Raw genomic sequence first — 15,694 nt, 5'->3', positions numbered from 1 at the left:
GAATAATTAAATGTATATGTACAATTTATTTTCCTTCTTCTTAAAATAACAGTGATGATTAACAAATGTATTTTTCATAGCAAACCAATTATGAGTTTATCACATTTGATAAATATTATATCAAAATGCATAAATTTTCGTTTTACAAAGTAGTAAATGCTGATTGTTCTATTAGTATATATTTTACACCACTGTTATTTATTCAAATTTTGTTTTATAATTGATTATCCCGTAGCTACAGTGACGAGTTTAACGTATATATGATGATATTTTATAACAAAATAAAGGACTCAAACTTTGCTATTATGATGAGATTTGTCCAGTGACTCTCCTGAAGAATGTAAGGAACCTGTGAATAATAGTGAACTGTGAATAATATGTTTACCCTTACTGTCAATTCATTTTAATTATTGATGACAAAAAGAAAATGAAAAATGCAAGTTATGAATTAAAGAAGAACAGTAGTAATTGAAGCTAATTCGAAAATGTTAAATAAGACAAACTTAGATATTTATTAGTGTCAAAATATCAAAATCAAATCACAGGTTTGTATCTTTCAGCATGAATCATTATTTCAATATCATAAATAAAACAATGAAACATCGATAAAGAATATCAATATTGATAGATTTGTATATGGTAAAAATTCAAAGAGTTTGTGATTCAGTTTCGATATTCTACGCGTATTCTGTACTGGCAAATAAAAGAAAAACATTCTGCATTAGTAGCAAAACAAATTCAATCTCGAAATCATTTCAACCTGATATATTGCAATTATTTGCAATTATTTCCCTCCATAGTACTCCAAAATTGTCTCACTTTAGAGAATCGCTTGCGTCCTTGCATGCACAACAAAAAAAGAGAGGAGAAAATAATAATGATAAAAAAAAGAAAAGGAAAAATATCATTTCAATGAGTATGAAATCAACCATTGATAGATGTGCCAGTTTCTTGGAGTTGCTTGTCATCTTATACACAAACCTTTGTGATTTCGAACTCGTTCTCGTTGCGTTGGATGGAAACCAGAATTGCGTGGAGGCGGCAGTGATTCTTCACCCCATGAATGCTGCGTTCCAAGGGGTGGTGGTAATATCGAGCCAGGTGGAGGTGGTGGAGGTGGATGAATATCACTACCAAAAGGGGGTGGAGGTGATCTATGGTTAAAGGGCGGAAGTAAGTGTGGAGACATTGGCGGTGGGGAACCTGCGTTTTCGTACCCTCTTGAAGCAGGAGGATGAAGAGGCATAGGCGGTGGTGAAGATAAGCGACCACCCAATGGTGGTGGTCGTTGGCTAACTTCGTATGGTGGTACTCCGGATGTATTTGGCAATGGAAGTGGTAAATATGGAGTAAACAGTGAATGTAAATAGGGTGGTGGAGGAGGGACACTCGAAGAACCAGAAAACATTATGGGAGAACTGGATGATTCTGCTCCTATGAATAATGGAGGCGACGTTGTCGTCTCTCCGTTTGCTTCCAACCCTGTTTGAAAATCACGTTAAGAAAATACAATTTTCTACATTAAAATATTCTGCAGTACCATATGAGTTCTAAAGACGTACTTATAATAAATGGACCTAAGTATTTTTAATACCTCTACCCATGATAATATTTCGGTGATTAAATATATTCGATAATGGACATAACAAATTACTGTGCCATAATTTCTACCAATACTACATAAAAAAGTTATAATAATTTACAAAATTAATGTAGCAAGACAACCTACAACTTGAAATATACATTTTACAATACTTTTTTATTTTGCCTTTTTTTTAAATTAATGTAATCATGACTATGAAATTACGACACCAAAACAAAATCTGACAGACATTGAATAGAAGAAATGTTTTTTCTTACACTTACGATGTAATTTCGCCTCAGGGTCTACATCATTAATATTTTTTTCTATTAATGTAAGTCGATTCCGTAACTGTCCCGCTTCGACCTTTGATTCCTCTAGACGGCGCTCAACTTGACGGGCTATCACCTTAAAGTAAGATTTAATCAAAGTATTAAATCATATTTTGAAACTATATTGTCTACAAATATTATAATGAAATCATTTATACCCATTGCTCGTGTGCCTTTGTTTCAAAAAGAGAAATCTGATTTTTATATTCCCTTTCTTGATCTAATATTTCTCGTTTTAACACCTCTGTTTGTTGTCTAAATGCAGTTTAAAAAGTTTTACAGTAATCGTAAAATAAATTCTTCATATAATAAACACTTACTTATAGTTTTGTATTTCATTTTGCATTGCTTGTATTCGTTCTACAGTGGATACAACTTCACCCTGCTGTTGTAACCAAATAGCTTCTTCTCTATAAAAATATATAGAAGTAATTGATAGTTTTTCTTCAATGAATCAAAAGAAAAAATTATTTTATGCTAATTAATGTAAATTTCAAATACTTTTGACGTTGTGCCTCCTTTTCCTCGAAAAAGTTTGTTAACACCTCAAGTCGTGTTTCCGCATCTTTCTTTTCTTTTTCTGCTATTTTACACTGTTCGCTTAAAGTAGCTATTTCCTCTTTAACGACTTTTACGTGTTCTGTAATTTAAAAAATTACATAAAATATCATATAATTATACATAATACTTCCAAATGTACCTTCTAATAAATCGTGAGCTCCTTCAACCTCAGCTAATCGTATTTTTAATTCGTTTCTTTCTTCAAGTAATGTTGTTGCTTCTGCTTTAATATGGGATACATCATATAACTTGTCCAAATCCAAGTTATTAGAATTCGTTCGATTAATAATATCTACAAGGTCTTTTACTTCTACTTCTTTACCTTTCAATTCCTTTTGTAAGGTTGCTTTTTCAGTAGAAATCTATTAAAATAAACATGTATATGGAACATAATGTTAGATAATCGTCTTCGATCTCATATCTGTTTAACACTCACTTCCTTAATTTGCATTTCTAATTGTTGCACCTTATCAGTCAACATTTGTTCAACACTATTCTTACTGTTTATTTCCAGCTTTAAATTTTCTGTAACCCTGATAAGTTCAACTTCAAGTTCTTCATATTTCTTTTTAATAGATGCAAGTTCTACTGATAACGATTCGTTCTGTAAAATACAGCATTGAAAATTAGATATACATGTAGAATAAAATATGTTACATAAAACATATATATCTCAATACTATATTTTGATACTACAGTTCATGACACCAACATTATAAAATATCTATAATTACAAACCTCAAGTTTATCAAATTCTAGCTGCGATAGACATATAGAATACAATATACAATTAAATACATACTCCTCTTCATAAAAACACAAATCGTATAATTTAAATACACATACATACCTCTTGAGTTTTAAGGTTTAAAGCATTCGTTAAAGACTCATTTGCAGCTTGTTGAACATTCAACCTAGTTTGTAAGTCTTCTACTGATTGAGCTAACGGGTTAACTTCATTGTTTGACGATAGGAATTCTCGTAACATTTTTTCTAATTCTAACCCGGCTTCAGTAGCACTTTCTAGGTCTTTCTCTAACATGGCTACTTGATCTTCCAACTCTGCTTTCGCATTCTATTAAAAATATTGCATTAAATTATTATGGATTTACCTATATTTACATATTATATTATTTACTTTGTTCGGATCCATTAATTTTTTACGGACGGTCTGCGGATGGTTGATCACGCATTTTTACGATTCTAGACATGTGACTATATATAAACAGATTACAAATAAAATAGATCACTCTCAAGTCTGACTTAAATTTTCTTAAAAGCAAGTTATATTCGTATTGAATTTCTTAAACAAAGCTTGGTTCTTTCAGAACATATTTTTGTGTGACTGCAGTCCTGTCCATAAAGGGTTAGTATTACAAAAGTTACCTGTGATGCTTCCAAGTCAGCTCTTAAAGAAAGCACCATTTCATCAGAACCAAATGATTCATCTTCCATGCAACTTAGCTGAAATTATTTGTGATAGGATAGATTCGTAGAAAAAGAAATAAAACAACATAAACATATAATTGCATTACCTTCCTTTTTGTTGATTTTAAATTTTCATTCACCATTGAACATTCTGCTTCAGAAATAAGTAAATCCTTTTCAAGTTTGTTGATTCTAGCTATCAGCTGTCTATCACTCCTCATATTCTATAAACATGTAAAATTAACACATTTATATATATACATTTTCTTAAACGTATGTATATTTGTATATTTAAATTCTGATATATAGTTGAAATATTTAAAAAATATTTATTTAGTACCTCAATACAGTAGTAGCCTAAGGAAAATATAAGTGTCGCAGTAGCAGTAACACTTAAATACATTAATGTCAACCAATAATTACTTTCAGTTTGTACTTCATCATCTTGAAAATTTTGTTCCTGTAATAAGTAACTAAATAATAAGTAACATATGAGAAATTTACAATTTATAATTATAATATTTTTAAAATAATTAACACTTACGTGATGTGGAAAATCATTTTGAATATCTTCTGAAGAACATTCAATGTTATCAGCTCTACAAACATTAGAAAATGAAGCTGAAAAACATAAATACATGTTAATCAAAATTATTTAAAAATATAATACTAATAACCATAACATAAATAATGTTATAGTTTTTTGTAAAAAAGGAAATAATTTTTCTACTGTACTTTTATGGAAATTATTTTCAGATATTGCTCCTGTCTCAGATGAAATGTCACCACTATTTGAATCAAAGTGAACATCTAAATTTGATTGATTCATAGTATCCTCAATATCTGAACTAGATTTAGGGTCTGATTCAGTTGCTCCATATTGTCCAGCAATATTTTTAAAAAACTGAATATTTTTCGTTTCAATATTCTCAGTAGGTGATGTCATTGATACTTCATTTTGAAAAATTGATTCAAATGATAAAGGTGAGTTATATTTGTCATTGCCAAGTTTATTCGAATCTTCAGTGTTTTCATTTTCTTCATCTTCTTTTAATTTATACTCTACTATTTCTAACTCTGTGACATTTTCTAAATGTTGAATATCATTTTTATGAACTACAATACTTTCTAACAAAGGGATATCTTTCGTTTCAAAATTATTAGAACTCTCTGCATTTTGTTCCTCTGATTTAATATCAGTTACATCTATTGTGACACTTTCTGAAGGCTTGTTATTTACTTCGATTTTATCAGAGATTACAGCACTTTCTACATCCGATTTTGTATCATTAGTCATAATTAATGTAACACTCTGTGAAGATTGAATTGCTTTTGTCTCACTTTTGTCAAAACTTTCTATATTTTGTTTATCTAATGTAGTATCATTAGTTTCATTTTCTGTTGTTACATTATATATATACATTTTCTTAAACGTATGTATATTTGTATATTTAAATTCTGATATATAGTTGAAATATTTAAAAAATATTTATTTAGTACCTCAATACAGTAGTAGCCTAAGGAAAATATAAGTGTCGCAGTAGCAGTAACACTTAAATACATTAATGTCAACCAATAATTACTTTCAGTTTGTACTTCATCATCTTGAAAATTTTGTTCCTGTAATAAGTAACTAAATAATAAGTAACATATGAGAAATTTACAATTTATAATTATAATATTTTTAAAATAATTGACACTTACGTGATGTGGAAAATCATTTTGAATATCTTCTGAAGAACATTCAATGTTATCAGCTCTACAAACATTAGAAAATGAAGCTGAAAAACATAAATACATGTTAATCAAAATTATTTAAAAATATAATACTAATAACCATAACATAAATAATGTTATAGTTTTTTGTAAAAAAGGAAATAATTTTTCTACTGTACTTTTATGGAAATTATTTTCAGATATTGCTCCTGTCTCAGATGAAATGTCACCACTATTTGAATCAAAGTGAACATCTAAATTTGATTGATTCATAGTATCCTCAATATCTGAACTAGATTTAGGGTCTGATTCAGTTGCTCCATATTGTCCAGCAATATTTTTAAAAAACTGAATATTTTTCGTTTCAATATTCTCAGTAGGTGATGTCATTGATACTTCATTTTGAAAAATTGATTCAAATGATAAAGGTGAGTTATATTTGTCATTGCCAAGTTTATTCGAATCTTCAGTGTTTTCATTTTCTTCATCTTCTTTTAATTTATACTCTACTATTTCTAACTCTGTGACATTTTCTAAATGTTGAATATCATTTTTATGAACTACAATACTTTCTAACAAAGGGATATCTTTCGTTTCAAAATTATTAGAACTCTCTGCATTTTGTTCCTCTGATTTAATATCAGTTACATCTATTGTGACACTTTCTGAAGGCTTGTTATTTACTTCGATTTTATCAGAGATTACAGCACTTTCTACATCCGATTTTGTATCATTAGTCATAATTAATGTAACACTCTGTGAAGATTGAATTGCTTTTGTCTCACTTTTGTCAAAACTTTCTATATTTTGTTTATCTAATGTAGTATCATTAGTTTCATTTTCTGTTGTTACACCTTCTGAAATTTGGATATGTTTTGTCTCAGTTTTATCAAAATTTTCTGCAGTTTGCATGTCTCTAGTATCATTGAGTACAGATATTTTAATAACCTCTGAAGATTCAGTATGTAGTGCCTTAATGGGGGTAGTACTTCCTGCATTTTGTACATCTAATTTTTTATCAGTTGCATGTATTGTGATACTTTCTGAAGGCTTGTCATTATTTGCCTCAATTTTATCAGAACTTGCAGCACTTTCTACATCAGATTTTGTATCATCGGTTGTAATTAATGTAACACTCTGTAAAGATTGAATTGCCTTTTTCTCACTTTTATCAGAACTTTCTATATTTTTTGTCTCAGTTTCATCCAAATTTTTTACATTTTGTACATCTCCAGCATCACTGGATGCAACTATTTTAATATCCTCTGAAGATTCAGTATGTAGTGCCTTAATGGGGGTAGTACTTCTTGTATTTTGTACATTTGATTTTTTATTAGTAGCATCTATTGTGACACTTTCTGAAGGCTTGTCATTATTTATCTCAATTTTATCAGAACTTGCAGCACTTTCTACATCAGATTTTGTATCATTAGTCGTAATTAATGTAACACTCTGTGAAGATTGAATTTCTTTTTTCTTACTTTTGTCAGAACTTTCTATATTTTTTTTATCTAATTTAGTATCATTACTTTCTTCTACTGTTACATCTTCCGAGGTTTGGATATTTTTTGTCTCTGTTTCATCAAAATTTTTTACATTTTGTACATCTCCAGCATCATTGGATGCAACTATTTTAATATCCTCTGACGATTCAGTATGTAGTGCCTTAGTGGGGTTAGTACTTCCTGTATTTTGTACATCTGATTTTTTATCAGTTGCATCTAATGTGATACTTTCTGAAGGCTTGTCATTATTTACCTCAATTTTATCAGAACTTGCAGCACTTTCTACATCAGATTTTGTATCATTGGTTGTAACACTCTGTGAAGATCGAATTTCTTTTTTCTCACTTTTGTCAGAACTTTCTATATTTTTTTTATCTAATTTAGTATCATTACTTTCTCCTACTGTTACATCTTCCGATGTTTGGATATTTTTTGTCTCTGTTTCATCAAAATTTTTTACATTTTTTACATCTCCAGCATCATTGGATGCAACTATTTTAATATCCTCTGAAGATTCAGTATGTAGTGCCTTAATGGGGTTAGTACTTCCTGTATTTTGTACATCTGATTTTTTATCAGTTGCATCTAATGTGATACTTTCTGAAGGCTTGTCATTATTTACCTCAATTTTATCAGAACTTGCAACACTTTCTACATCAGATTTTGTATCATTGGTTGTAATTAATGTAACACTCTGTGAAGATCGAATTTCTTTTTTCTCACTTTTATCAGAACTTTCTATATTTTGTTTATCTAATCTAGTATCATTACTTTCTCCTACTGTTACATCTTCTGAGGTTTGGATATTTTTTGTCTCAGTTTCATCAAAATTTTTTACATTTTGTACATCTCCAGCATCATTGGATGCAACTATTTTAATATCCTCTGAAGAAGTGGTACTTTCTGTACTTGGTATATCTGATCTCTTATCAGTTGCATTTATTGTGACACTTTCTGTAGCCTTTTTATTATTTGTATCAATTTTATCAGAACTTAATGCATTTTGCATGTCTGATTTAATATCACTATCTATAATTGTTTCATGAGAATTGACATTATGTTCTTCACTTAAATCAACTATTTCTTTAGTTTCAATATTTAATGTCTTCTTAGAATCAGTAGGAGTTTGAAAATTGATGGTATCAATAACTTTTAAACTTTTATTATCTTTCACATTAGTAATGAAGTTATTTTTTACATTTTCTTTTGTATAATCTTCTTTATTAGAAATTGTACTTATATTTAATGATGAACTGTGTATACCGGATGTATTGGATAAATTTAATTTTTCTTCAGAATTTGTTAAAAAATCATGATCAACTTTAGTAAGAACAGCTTGCTCCTTATTTTGTAGTTTGTCATGTGTAGCTTTATCAACTGTAGCTTCGTCAACTGCAGCTTTTTTATTTGGCACTACCATTGCTTCCTTAATTTCTTTCATAAAATATGGTTTCATAAAAGGCTTATTATGATTATCTTGTATTTTTGTAGTCTTAATATCCTTGTTATCAAACACTGATTTATTTTTATTTTTCTTAGACTGAAATTTCTTATTAGACTGAACATTATTACCAGATAATGGATCAATAGGTACTTCATATTTCAAGTCTTTCTGTAAAATTTTATATTCTTTCAAAAATGTTTTTGATATAAATCCATGTTTACCTTTTATCTAAAATTAATAAAAATCTTTTGAAATATTTACATAAACATATCATTTTTACAGTAAAAGATAGATAAAATATTATAAAATAAATTAACACATTTTCATTCGTTTTGTCATCATTCATTTTAGACTGTATTATTTCAATCAAAAAAATTTATGTATGAACATTTTTATTTCTGTAAGTAACATTTTAATAATATTACCAATATAATGGTATATATAATGGAGATTTAAAAAATAGAACTTAAATAAAAATTACCTCTACACCCCATAAGTCATTTCTCTTGCCTGCTTCTTTACTATAAACTGTGACTTCATCACCAATATTAACTGATAATAACCCTGCTTCATTTGGAGTATATGTAAGCGTTGTTCTAGCTAATGAAACAGGCACTATAAAAAAAATATCATTAAATAATTTACATGTATTAAAAAAGATTTTAAATTAGATACATATTGAAGATAAAGTACGGCTTCAATTACCGGAACAGTCAGGATCATAACATAGCCGTTTGTCTGATAAAACTGAGGAACATTGTGATATTAGACTAAATATTATTGCAATAACTAGAAATAATACGTTAATAAACAAATTTTTCTCCGTCATATTTCTACTATTGCAGTTCCACATCACTACTAACATATAATGACACAGCCTTCGACGCACATTTTATCCGTGAAGTAGTCTTTAATAAGATGGTTCGTTGAAAGGAATATTTAATATTGGTCTGAGATGAACACTAACTATACTTCACAGTTTGATTGGTAATTGTGTTCAAACAAAATTCAAAAAAATTTATACAATTATCAAAACCTTCAATTAATTACATTTTTTCATATTTTTACATATTTTTGAATTTTTAATATGCGTAATTTAGACTGAAGAAATATTATACTTAATAATGACGTGTAAATAATCAGTACGTATACATTAAAAACAAAGGGTACCAACTGAAACAGAATTGTATAAATTCTCAATGCACTTATTATTACGTGTCTACTAAATTCAGAACACATGCGCAAAAGTCGCGGATAGATGTCTAATACGCGTTTATTGTGGTACTTGAAGAAAAAGTTATTCAATATTTTAATGTGTGATGTTTAATCTCTAAATGTGATTCAAATTTTATTAAAGAAAGAAAAGAAAATTTTACGAAAATAAAATAGAAACTCTAATTTTTAAATCATTATTTTTTCTTTTATTAATTTTACTTAACATTGTTATAGTATAAGAAGTAAAATTGATTGCATTTAAAATATGAATGTTGCATTTGCATAATGAAGTAATAATTTTTAACAAAAATTACTATTTTAATGTATTTTATACTATAAAAATTAATAATATAGAATTTGTAATTTTGAAATCTCGGTAACAATAAAATTTAATTACTATTATACCAAATTTTGTAATAATTTTGTTTAATACCATTATTAATGGTGTTGGAAATAATGTGATATGAATATAAAACTGCAAGATTAAGTTAAATTTAAATAGTACTATGAAAATTATAGTTTAATAAGAATAAAAATTGTAGTAATTTTTCATTTAATGATAAATGATTAAATATAAAAAAAAAGCATTGCAATATGCCATCTACATGATTATTATAATGTGCTATATGTAAGTGCTGCTCTCTGTAGGATACATGAGAACTAACAAACTTCTAACGTTAACCTACTCTAGCTCTAAATTAATCCTAATCCAACCAAAACTTAAGTAGATTGGTGTAATACTTATATGTATTGAGACAGGATTTTCTCGAGTCAAGTTCAGATTAGGTTAGGTTAGTATTACTAGCATCACTATCAATATTATTATTGCCAGTACGTTAATTTCAACGTGGAAGTTACTATATAATTTGCTATATTTAGTAGTTTGAAAGAAAGAGTTACATTATTTCTTCACGTAACCCCTGTAGAGCATAATTTACAATATTCAGGTTAAAATGATAGTTTAACAGACAAGTTATTGACCAAAGATCAGTGAGTGTGTAATATGTGTGAAAAGAATAATCGAAATAGGTTGGAATGCTTTATTTGATCTGTTATTCTGGATTCTCTCTTCTGATTTAGTTGTAACAAATTACTTTTAAAAATTTCGGCGGCAAAAGTGTAGTGCCACCTAGAGTATGTTCATCGTAGTTAGGTAGAGCTTGCTTTTGTCAATTATCAACGTTTAAATTTAAAAAATCGTAAGTACATTTCATATTAAATGCTTAGAATAAAAACTCAATTTATTATTCTTTCTATACTTTTTATTTAAAGAGAAATCTCATGAATCAGTTCGAGTATTAATTATCACTCATAATAATCATCTTAAACATTTACAATATTACGAATATATTTCTACTTTCTAATATAATATACGGTGATATCTACTGTTTATACTATAATCAATACATCAGTATACGTTTATCTAAGAAAAACATTATTAGATGTTACTTATAATCACAATATACTAAATTATTCGAAATGGTTATAAGCGTTGAATTTCTATAGCCGAATCTAAAAATTTAAATGAGGTTATGATATTACCGTACGTTACTTTTCTATGATTGAGAACATACAGTTTGCAACAAATGTTTTTATTTTGTTTTTATTAAATGAAAAAAGAATGATTCAATAAAATAGACATTACATGTATCTCTATTTTGTAACATTTACTCAATTGCATGATTTATTTTTATGTTGCAGGAAGCCGATGAAACAGTGGAACATTTATCGCTATGGTGGAACTACCGAGACTTGCTTTGGACATTTCAGTTCCTCCAAAAGCTCTTGCACGTCGTGGCGGTGTTACTATTTCTGAAGATATCATCTTGACATTTCTCCAGGTAAGTACATTTGTTTCTTTTTATTCTTTATTATTATCTTGCATTTTGAATTATAATTGGGAATAACATACAACACATTCAACCATTCATATAGATATATTCCAAATCATCACAAAACAAGATATGTATATACACTGTCGGTAACTGTGAATTTTACAGGACGTATATCCAACAAAATTTATTTTCGAATCATCGATTAGGTCTCATAAAAAAAAATTGTATATAAATGGAGGTAGCTTTTTTAAAAGTCGTAATTAGAATTTAAAATAGATGAGGGTAATGAACGAAACTGTTGGTATTATAGGAAGGAATATATATCAATAAAACACAATATTTCTGATGAGATCGATTCACGGAGTCTGTAGTAACTCAGTACCCAAATATTTTTGGAGAATGTGACGTCAGGTATAATTTATGATAGAAGTAAGTTCGTTTCACAATCTTTGTATTACGCACACTATATAATCGCGTTACGTTTGACTGCGAACGAACGTGTGCTATTGAATATATCGGCAACGTTAAATTAATAATCATAAATCTATGAAAGGATTTTATAGATTTGACGAAAATAGTTATCGCATTTAACGTTAATACTTTATGATAGCTTGATAATAAGTAAGAATCGTCTTATTACTGATCTCTGTCACCTCGTCTGGAAAGATTACATCCTTTTATTAGGACTATGTTATAGACGTTAGGATATAAATTTGGTTAAGGGTTAGATAGACGTTTTGTAAAGAAGGAACTTGATATCATTGAATCAGATAATCAGTAAATTGTCTCGTTTCGAAATATAATAATTTGAATCACTAGATTTTCTAATTATCATTGACCAATAATGCTCCTAAAAGACGTCTCACTTACTAAATTTTTCTCAGTGATACACTTAGAATAAATAAATGTACAAATACAAATATGAACAGATATTGTTTCTTCAGAATTATATATTCCAAAAAGCTGGTTAATCGTCGGTAGTCTCCTTACTGTTCCTTGGATACTCGTAAATGACGAATAATTTCAGGTTCAACCCTTCAATATTTCATCATGAAATTCATTTCAACAGAAATGTATTTAATATTAGTCGAGGCGAATAAAATTAAAAGAGTATACTTTCTTTTTATTCATATTACTTCTTTATGCTCGATAAGCATTTTGAACTTAAGTTCACAGCGAAGAATCCACGGGAAGCATTGCAAGAACTCGGTACGACCTCCTGGGACCTTATCGTCGGTGTACGAAATTTCCCAATAGGGATGCCGCGAGTAGCGGTAGCTCTTGGACTTAATGACTATTGCAAATGGGGGCTAGAGGCAACGATGCTCGAGACTATACAGTCTGATATAAAAGATCTTCGATTCTGAAAGCAATTGCGTACAATGGTTGCTGATTTTCCACTCTGATGTCTTCTACAAAAATTATACGATGATTATTGGTTGTATAGAAAGAGAAAAAAGAAAAAAGGAAACAAAATAAAGGTGAAAAAGTGGGATGATCGAAATGGTCTAAGGGAGAAGCTGGAATAACGGGAACAGCAACGAACCTCCTTTCACATGGAAGAGAAGGTGCGCTTCAGGTGCGTGAAGTTGGGATCGATATTGCAAGCGACTCCCTGGGCCATGACATGCCCCTGCGGCAGCCATCGACTGCACGCGATTGTGCTAAAATTAAATGATGAAATTCATTCCTTCTTTCTCTTTCCTGATCCTTTTCGTTTTATTCTCTTCCCTTTCCTTTCTTTTTACGAATCCTTATCTTTTCCTTTTCCTCTCCTGTATTCTTTATATTTATTTCTCTCAAGCACCTCTGACTGTTTTCTTCTTCCCACTTCTTCCTACGTATCATATTTATAACCTTGTTTTTCTCCATTGTCATTGTCTTTGTTTCCCTTTATTTCAGTTTTCCAGCTTGCCTTCTGTCTTTGTCTCTTATTTTTCCCTCATGTTATTCTGTCTTCTAACATCATACATTTGCTACTCGTTGATTTCTGCTGTTTTCATCTCTTTATAGTTTTCTATATTTATATATATATATTTTTTTTACCTTTATTTATATTTATTTCTATTCCTTCGTTTCCCACTTCATCAGCATATTTCGCGTTGTACCATCACGTCTTTGATGCTTTATGTTAGTATATTTTCTTTTTCGGAAAAAGAGGGAAAGAAATTTTCTTCGTCCTTTTTCTTTAGTCTCTTCATCTACCTTTCTTTCTCATCATCGTCTGGCTTTTTTTCTTTCGTCATCCGCATTCGTGTCACGAAACATGTGCGACGTCTTATCAGTGACGTAATGCAGACCATGTCATTCAGGAAGCAGTGTGCGTAATCGTCCTTGGCGCAATCTGTAATGCAAACGGCCTGAGAATTACATTTATAAGTGGTGCACGCACTTCTTAGCCTCGCGTTACTTTAATCGTACCTTTAATTCTTTTTTATCGTAGAGATTTTAATTAAAATTATTGCTCAACAGACTCCTAGCAATTTTACTAAACGAGTGTCCTTAATACGTTTCATAGTCTGTAGATGTTGAACGATAATCATACGAAAATTACTAGATAATTTATCTTTCATATTTAAAGTGCTGTTGTATAGTCAAAAATATTCCTCAATTTTCCTCAAGTAAGATTCCCATGGAATTAGATCAGAGTATGAAAAATTAAATTACCAGAATTTTCTATGTATATTAGAAAGTAATTTGTCTTCAATTAATAATTGATAGGTGCTCGATAATATATTTCGAGGTCTAAGGTAGGTCGTGTGGTGCATTTAAATCTGGAAAAATGAAATGCGTGAGAGGAATCGAATGAATCAGGAAGAAGTAGAGTATTATATTAAAGAGAACAGAATTTTTCTAGATTGATGTCAGAGTTTTTTTAAATAAATTGAAGTACCTTTAGTTTTATCGGGCGTGTATAATATTTATAACCACGCGTTTGATATTTTACTGACATGGCGGATGATTCCTTAGGTCAAATCAATTAACCCTGCGAAAATGCAACGTTTGCACGCGATATGGCTAAATTTAAACTGACCAGCTCCTTGGCACCTGCACGTGCATTTCTGCGTGACGTTTACTAAAATCAGCTTCATAAATGTAATCATTATGGAAAACGCGATTCAGTTCTACGAAGGATAATATTTCCTATAATGGCTCGTTAATACGTATTTTGCTTTCGTTTGTTTTCCGGAATAAACATCGTATTCACCATTATTTCTTGCATCTATTTAAAGCTGGAAATTGTAAAGGAACTCCAACGAATCGAATACTTTTACGGTTATAAAAATAGATTGTTTACTCCGCTATCTATCGGTCGATTAACCGATCTCATTAAACGTTCAACGACCACTGAATCGAATGTCCCGATCGTTAAGTAGAGACCGACATAATCGACCATCGAATATTGCGAAAGAATTACCAAAAGCGTGTTGCATGTACGTTCGTATATTCGGTGTAGAGTGTGTTAGAAAGTTGGAAATGTCGGTCGCTTTATCTCGAGAGAAGCCATCGAGAAAGAAAATTGTCAATTGTCAAACCTAAACGTCGCCTCGTATCGACTATATGCGGCACCGCGACCCGGTTCTCAGGCAGCGCTGTCTTCGGTGATTCTCGCACACGTTCGTGAGCGTTCGGGTACTTCTAGACGAGTGTCTTCTTCGGTTCGAGTCTCATTGATCTCTCGGACGCGGTTGCGCGCAATGGTCGGCAGACGGCGGTGGTACTGCCGTCGACCAATCAGCTGTCGTGATTCCCTGGCTACGCTTGAGTCTCGTGGTCCTTGGCTAGCCGGTCGCCTCTTGTTGTTTTCCATCGTGGGCTTCTCTAACCCGTTCGGTTGTTCGGTGGTGCGGCGCCAGGCGCGTTACCAACGCCGCTAAACATCAAACGTGTTCGCCAGGAACGTGATAAAAAAACGTGTCGACGACGGCGGTCACGACGCGGACGACAATTAGTAGCGACGTCCTCGGTGACAAGGTTCGAGCGGACCGTACGCCCCCTTCTTGTCGCCGCCGTCACCATGATACCGTACTCCACGTGCTTGTCTTTTGGGGGCCGACGCGACGCTCGTCGCTGGG

General features: G+C 30.7%; 2 protein-coding genes across 2 annotated transcripts; one reads left to right on the top strand and one right to left on the bottom strand.

The window, feature by feature from the left end:
• Window positions 1-170: 170 nt before the first annotated feature.
• On the bottom strand, window positions 171-9,465 carry Tango1 (transport and golgi organization 1). The gene is made up of 16 exons (XM_017904160.1): window positions 9,274-9,465; window positions 9,050-9,183; window positions 5,799-8,796; window positions 5,608-5,690; window positions 5,404-5,523; window positions 4,011-4,127; window positions 3,862-3,939; window positions 3,326-3,550; window positions 2,912-3,079; window positions 2,615-2,837; window positions 2,416-2,554; window positions 2,235-2,324; window positions 2,073-2,169; window positions 1,867-1,990; window positions 982-1,482; window positions 171-349 (listed from the first exon to the last, which is right to left on the bottom strand). The coding sequence occupies exons 1-16, from the start codon at window positions 9,431-9,433 to the stop codon at window positions 291-293; spliced, it is 5,316 nt and encodes a 1,771-aa protein (XP_017759649.1). The 5' UTR covers window positions 9,434-9,465; the 3' UTR covers window positions 171-290.
• Window positions 9,466-11,516: 2,051 nt separating this feature from the next.
• Window positions 11,517-13,015, top strand: LOC108550414 (uncharacterized). Its single transcript, XM_017904158.1, has 2 exons — window positions 11,517-11,624; window positions 12,788-13,015. Exons 1-2 carry the CDS (start codon window positions 11,517-11,519, stop codon window positions 12,983-12,985), a joined length of 306 nt encoding a protein of 101 aa, XP_017759647.1. The 3' UTR covers window positions 12,986-13,015.
• Window positions 13,016-15,694: the final 2,679 nt, after the last annotated feature.

The sequence above is a fragment of the Eufriesea mexicana genome, unplaced genomic scaffold, assembly GCF_001483705.2.
Source record: "Eufriesea mexicana isolate 0111107269 unplaced genomic scaffold, ASM148370v2 scaffold2824, whole genome shotgun sequence".
NCBI lineage: Eukaryota > Metazoa > Arthropoda > Insecta > Hymenoptera > Apidae > Eufriesea > Eufriesea mexicana.
This window is presented reverse-complemented; position numbering and strand designations above follow the sequence as displayed.

Coding starts and splice junctions, on each gene's coding strand:
- Tango1 (XM_017904160.1), bottom strand. CDS start 9,433: ATGTTAGTAGTGATGTGGAACTGCAATAGTAGAAATATGACGGAGAAA. Junction 4,128..5,403: donor TAGGCTACTACTGTATTGAG/GTACTAAATAAA, acceptor ACATGTTTATAG/AATATGAGGAGTGATAGACA. Junction 1,483..1,866: donor CCCTGAGGCGAAATTACATC/GTAAGTGTAAGA, acceptor ATTTTCAAACAG/GGTTGGAAGCAAACGGAGAG.
- LOC108550414 (XM_017904158.1), top strand. CDS start 11,517: ATGGTGGAACTACCGAGACTTGCTTTGGACATTTCAGTTCCTCCAAAA. Junction 11,625..12,787: donor TCATCTTGACATTTCTCCAG/GTAAGTACATTT, acceptor TTTGAACTTAAG/TTCACAGCGAAGAATCCACG.